General features: G+C 45.5%; 1 protein-coding gene across 1 annotated transcript; it reads right to left on the bottom strand.

The window, feature by feature from the left end:
• Positions 1-1,407: 1,407 nt before the first annotated feature.
• fgf20a (fibroblast growth factor 20a) lies at positions 1,408-5,132 on the bottom strand. Its single transcript, XM_071407787.1, has 3 exons — positions 4,150-5,132; positions 3,530-3,633; positions 1,408-2,617 (listed from the first exon to the last, which is right to left on the bottom strand). Exons 1-3 carry the CDS (start codon positions 4,424-4,426, stop codon positions 2,372-2,374), a joined length of 627 nt encoding a protein of 208 aa, XP_071263888.1. The 5' UTR covers positions 4,427-5,132; the 3' UTR covers positions 1,408-2,371.
• Positions 5,133-6,694: the final 1,562 nt, after the last annotated feature.

Here is a 6,694-nt window from a genome sequence, read left to right on the forward strand (position 1 = left end):
TGCTCTTGAACGAAGCCAAACGGGGCCAACACACACACCCACGCCCAGGAGGTTGAATCACAAAGAGGATCCGCCGCACCATAACTAGAAGGACTGAAACACAAAGCCTTGCGCTGCCAGTCAGTGTCTCTCATAGGAAGGAAGGAGGGAGGGGGACTGTCTGTCTGGATGACTTAATGCTTTTCTTTCCCTCCGTCCCGCTCCCGCGTTCCTCCCTTCATTCCAGGAGGGATAGGTGTTTACTGTGGTACAGTGCAGTTTTCTTTCCCTCCGTCCCGCTCCCGCGTTCCTCCCATCATTCCAGGAGGGATAGGTGTTTACTGTGCCACAGTGCAGTGCCCCACCATGCATAAGTAGAGATGTCCCAAATGACACCCTATTCCCTGTATAGTGCACTAGTTTTGAACAGTCCACATGTGTACAAGCTGAATCTCAAGTGGCACACTATCCCCCATATAGTTAAAACGTTTTTTACAAGAGCCAAGTGAATAGTGTGGGTTCTAGTCAAAAGAAGTGCACACTATATGACGTATGGGCTCTCGTCAAAATAAGTGCACTAGATAGGGACTAGGATGCCATTTGAGACTGTCTGTGTCTGTCTCACATCTCTCTAGGACGGCGGTCAGAGCTGCGACATGAGAGAGCTGCTGGATAGGGAAGTAGCTTTGAGGTCGTATTGTTTGTATTGGAGGTGAATGGATCGTTCAGAGCAGGTGTCACCCTCAAAGACAAATGATTGTAGACCCAAGGGAACGAAATAGACATAGCGACAGTACAGGGTTGAGGACAGAGGAGCGGGGGGTGAATTATCTCAGTGATTTTAAAACATCATTTTCATGTATGTCATTTTAACATCTCTGAGACATCAATGCTAAAATTAACTCAGACAGCATGTGATAACTTAATAACCTCTCGATAACCAATAAGAGTTAATATTCCCCTGTTTTTCCAGTCTGAAACATGCAATATATAAACGTTTATACATTGCCTATATATATTTAAAATGTCAGCTTATGTGGCATATATTTTAAATGTCACTTTTGACATCATCTAATTAATCAATAAGGCCCGAGGAGGTGTGGTATATGGCCAATATACCACGGCTAAGGGCTGTGTCCAGGCACTCCGCTTTGCGTCGTGCTTAAGAACAGCCCTTAGCCGTGGTATATTGGCCATATATCACAAACCCCTAAGGTGCCTTATTGCTATTATAAACTGGTTACCAACGTAATTAGAGCAGTAAAAATAAATGTTTTGTCATACCCGTGGTATATGGTCTGATATAGCACGGCTGTCAACCAATCAGCATTCAGGGCTGGAACCACCCAGTTTATAATAGTAATCAGACCATGTTTCAGTACTACTGTATGTTATTGTATTTGTATGAAGAAGACAGACCAGTGTATCTGAAGTGTTAACAGGTTTATTCCTCACTGGAACCCAGTGGAACTCTGGCTCTTTCTGATGACATAAGAGAAACATGTACGCCCCCGATGATGACAAGCTCGGGAATAGTGACAACGCGGCCTTATACATTGTCTAAATAAAAACTCCTAGGACAAGACTTTCTTCAGTCTGTTTGAAAGGACATGTCAAATGCAGTACTTTACACAGTGGCACAAAATACATCTCTGATGGCTTATTTTTAATATCTTATGTATACCTGTAAAAAATATATTCTCAAAATAAATAAATATATAAAATAAATATATGTCCCAGAAAAATGCATAAATAAAAAAAACTGAAACAGGATAAGGTTATTTTGTAAGTCTTTTTTTTCTTCTCGTCCATGCTCGTTGCTCGTGTCAGGGAATAGAATGCAGTCACGAAAGGTTCAGAACAGAATTCCTTCACAAGTCTTCTAGAGTGTTTCGTCAAAACAGTCCACCTGGTGTACCACAGAAGAACACAAAGTCTACACTCCGCTGGAGGACCATCCACTCTTCTTCTCCTACTCCCATTTCACTACAGTCAGATTGACCAATCAGAATCTCAGAAGCCACTCAGGGGGTGGTGAAGAAGAACCATCTGGAAAGATGACATCAGCAGCTCTGGAGGTGATCCCTTCACCTTCCAACACGATGCTCAAAACAAAGATGGCCACCAGGCCAGCCTCTCTTTTGGCCAAAAAGCCCCTAATAAACACCTGTACTCCTTTCTCCTGGGGCTGCACCGGGGACCACAAGGCCTGGCTTCACACATATTTCCTATCCACCCCACAGCCCCCAAGCGACCTTTCCTCCATTTTGTTTCCATAGGAAGCCATAGGGAGACTGACGATATGCAGACCCTTCATAGGAGAGTACTGAGAGTCACGGTGCAGTGTACTGGGTGTGTAGCGTCGCAGGGACCAACACACTCCCACTGGGTCTCAGCTGTGGCCCAGGACCTCTCTGTAGAGTTCGGGTACACGGTCGGGATCTACGGGCCTGGGCAGGAAGTGGGTAAAGCGCTGGTGTCGCCGGGAGCGGGCGCCGTCCCTGGACGTGCCGTCCTTGTTGAGCGCCACGAAGTAGTGCGCTCCCCGGTCACCGTGTCTGTAGAGGTTGGATGAGTACGTGTTGTACCAGTTCTCCTCAAACTGCTCCCGGAAGACGCACTCGGCTGTCAGCTTCTCCTAGAGAGAGACAGAGCGAGAGAGAGAGAGAGGGAGGGAGAGGAGAGAGAAGAGAGAGTTGATTAGTGAAATGTTACACAACAGAGCAGTGTTATCTCAGTGTCAATGCTCACACACAAATACACACTTCCTTGCAGAACAAAATGTATGCCACCTGCTGGTTGGTCATATCTTATCACCCTCCCAGATGAACAGGACAATAGAGGAGGCAGAGGAATTCTCTCTTTCAGTTGATGCTGAATAGTAACCTCTGTTATTACCTCCTACACAGAGATGCCCATGAGAATGGAGAAGCAGCACTGAATACAAGAGACATCATATGTAGCCTACAGTTTATCAGTCTATGTAGACTTTATGTAGGCAGTATGAAGGGTATATGTAGGCAGTATGCAGGCAGTATGAAGGGTATATGTAGGCAGTATGAAGGGTATATGTAGACAGTATGAAGGGTATATGTAGGCAGTATGCAGGCAGTATGAATGGTATATGTAGGCAGTATGCAGGCAGTATGAAGGGTATATGTAGGCAGTATGAAGGGTATATGTAGACAGTATGAAGGGTATATGTAGGCAGTATGCAGGCAGTATGAAGGGTATATGTAGGCAGTATGCAGGGTATATGTAGGCAGTATGAAGGGTATATGTATTCAGTAGGTATGCATTAGGCAGTATGAAGGCAGTGCGCAGGCAGTATGAAGGGTATAAATAGGCAGTGTGAAGGGTGTATGTATTCAGTAGGTATGTGTTAGGCAGTATGAAGAGTATATGTAGGCCGTATGAAGGGTATATGTAGGCAGTGTGAAGGGTGTATGTTTTCAGTAGGTATGCATTAGGCAGTATAAAGAGTATATGAAGGCAGTATGAAGGGTATATGTAGGCAGCATGTAGGCTATATACTAATGTAAATACTTACAGAGCCGTAGAGGTCTCCCTTGCTGTTCATGCCCAGGTATAATCCACTGTCCACCCCACGGATGCTCACCATCCCCACAGCCAAGCTGATGAACTCCAAAATACCTGCACATCAAACCAGCAGGACAACATTAGATTAACATCACATATTATGATATCACAAGTCACAAGGCCATGAGTTCAGCCAGTCATTGAGGGATATATTGTTCAATGCTTAGTACTGAATTCATACTCTTATGTCTATCATGGAAGCTGTTATCAGTAGGCATTATTTGCTATCTTGCTGATAAGAAGGTCAGTTATGAAAGGTAAAGAAATTCTGCCAATCTATTCTCCATTGAGGAAATGAATTGTGTTGCAATATGTGCGAACATATTATGGGGTGTCTGAAATAGTAACTATGGTACAAAAACACATGCACACATTATAGATTAGACAGGATGCAATAGGTATATGTGTCCATAATCATAACATTATAATATTCATAATATAAATAGAATTAGTCTATTCAGAATCATATTCAGAATACTAAGAATAACAATGATAATTATAATCCTTATACTACTGCCATAACTGTATAATAACTGCATTATTGCACCGAAATATTTTCTGATGCCTTACCAAATCTGCTATGGTCTTTCCTGGTGCCTTGCACTGTGCCATCGGGCAGTATCTCGAGGTGGAACCCGGTCCTGCAGTACAGCTGCCTCCTCCGTAGAATCCCCTTCAGATGCGTCAGATCCGACGGCGTGCTCCGCGACAACCTCTCCGCCGACACCAGGTGCTCGCTCATCAGTCCGGGGGTGTCCCCCGCGGGCGTCAGGACAAAATGCGATCCGTGTCCGAAGCTATCCAGGCCGTGCAAGGAAAATGTACCCACCTCGCCCACTGCCCCCATCACAAAAACGATTGAAACCAGAAACAACCGCCCAGCACGCTTCACAACCAGCCGCCTTGAACCGGGTAGAAAAGTTAACGTGCTGTGCTCCTGAAAGAGGGATCCTCCTGACTCAATGTGTGTTTTTGCGCAGTCACCAAATGCGTTTTTTCTCTCTCTAGCAAGTGCGCGTTTTATTTACATCCGCATATTATCCGTTTATCCTCAGTTCAGCACATGCTCTCCTCTCTCGACCTCGGGCTACTCCCCTTTGCTCTGTTTGTTCGTCCGGGTTTTCCTCCGCTCGCAGTCGTTGATGCGGTTGCCGGGAGAGTGCTCAGCTCGTGCTCACTGCGTTCTGCAAATGAAGAGTGCGAGCGTGAGAGGAGCGCCACTTTAAATATATTCCGTATGTAAATTCCCTCTTGCCGTATGCTAATGAGGCGCTTTATAGATTTATTTTTGAAACATAACTCCTTGATCCTTGACCGTCCTCACACCTTTGATGTTCAGTTTCATCTGCATCGCCGATTATCATCATCCCATAGATGGATTATGAAAAGTACTGTAAGCGATTAGAATGGAGAACAAGTGAGAGAGAAGTCAATGAGAGTTGATCCTTTAATAAAACGCCGTGTGAATCAAGGAGATTTTCTCTATGGTGTCGCAGGGGAATGCGCAGTAGCCTACGTACAGAACACTACGACTTCCCTGGCTGGCTCCAAGTGGTTTGGTGCACTAGGCGAGTGCAGCCAGTGAAGAGGTGTGTGTGTGGGGGGGGGGGGCGTTTGTGTGTGTGTGGAAGACGTATGGCAGGTGGAGAGGCAATGGATGGGAGGGAGGGGAGAACAGAACAAGACTAGGGGATGCGGGGCGGTGCTTTGAGTTGACAACTGCACTGACTGTCAGGAGTGTTATGTTCTCCACAAATATATACCCTGCAGCAGTGTGTGTTAAGGGGGTGTGTGTTTGTGTTTCTATTGTGTGTGTATGGGTGCGTGCGCGCACGTGTTCATATAGTAGATAATTACTATCATCCTAAACGCTTTATAACCCTACGGCTCGAGTGACTCAGGTGCAGTCATTTGCTGCTGGGGGTGAGAGAAAAACTTCCCCTTCTTGTGCGTCATTTTCGCGCACAGATGTTGATTTATTGCCGCGCTTGTTTTATGTAATCCAGCGGCTGTTCCGCGGCGTGTTTAGAAACAGAACCAGCCGCACATCTGTGCAAACTGCATCACTTGACTGTCAATCTTCCACTGATCTCCTGGCCTCTTTGAACACGCTCTTCTTAATTGTGGTCTTAAAGAGGATAGGAATCAAAGACCAGAGCGATCAAAGTTGAGAGATCTTGTAAGGGGACCAACAACAGTCAGGGGGAACTTGGAGGTAGAAACCTGTTTGAACCTAGAGCTTCAAAATAGCCAGATAGGCCGAGGTTACCTGACACCGTCACCGAGAGTTCCCCCAGAAATACAACGCAATAGTTCAAGCCACTTTGCCAATATTATAAACGTTTACAAATAGACTTACTCCATTGGAGCATGTTGTGTATACAATGAATAACATCATCCCTATGTAGACTATTGTATTCGATTGATTTGGAGCATGGGACAATACGGTAGCCTACCAGCGCATCAAATAGTTCAAGCCACTTTGCCCATATTAGCGATCCTACATTTACAGATAGTCTCCAGTGTATAGGCCTATGCCCTAACATGTATTGCATTGAATTGATTCTGGCATGGGAGAATAGGGTACAGGGGAGGCAGCCAGTGACCTGAGTCTAACTGATAGGGTACAGGGCAGCAGCGCATGCAATGCATCTGCCTGGGCCTGGGAATCGACTGGTTGCAAATGACCTAGTGACCATTTCCACACATAGGTGATTCATCAACATCTCTCTCCGGGGACCTTTCTCTCCCTGTTGGGTTCCCAGGGCTCATTAGTATTTATGATTTCCCCCAAAATACCTTGAAACAAAATCGATGCGCACGGCGCAGAAGCGATCAATCAATATGCGCGCGCGGATCGATGCGCCACAATGAAGACGTCAATTACATGCCACATTTCCTGATGACATTGGCATTAGATGAATTGTTTCCAGGGTCACATTGAAAGATCTTCCCACTGCACATTTTGGAGCTCCGTGCAGAGTAAATGCAGTGTTGTTTGATCTGTTTTTAAATAAATATATATATATTGTAAATGGGAGTGGGGAGAAAACCACACAGGCCTTTGCATGACCAGGTGGTTGCAGGCATCAAAGGGAACTTGAAGAACCCATCG

This window comes from Salvelinus alpinus, chromosome 6 (assembly GCF_045679555.1).
Source record: "Salvelinus alpinus chromosome 6, SLU_Salpinus.1, whole genome shotgun sequence".
Classification (NCBI taxonomy): Eukaryota; Metazoa; Chordata; class Actinopteri; order Salmoniformes; family Salmonidae; genus Salvelinus; species Salvelinus alpinus.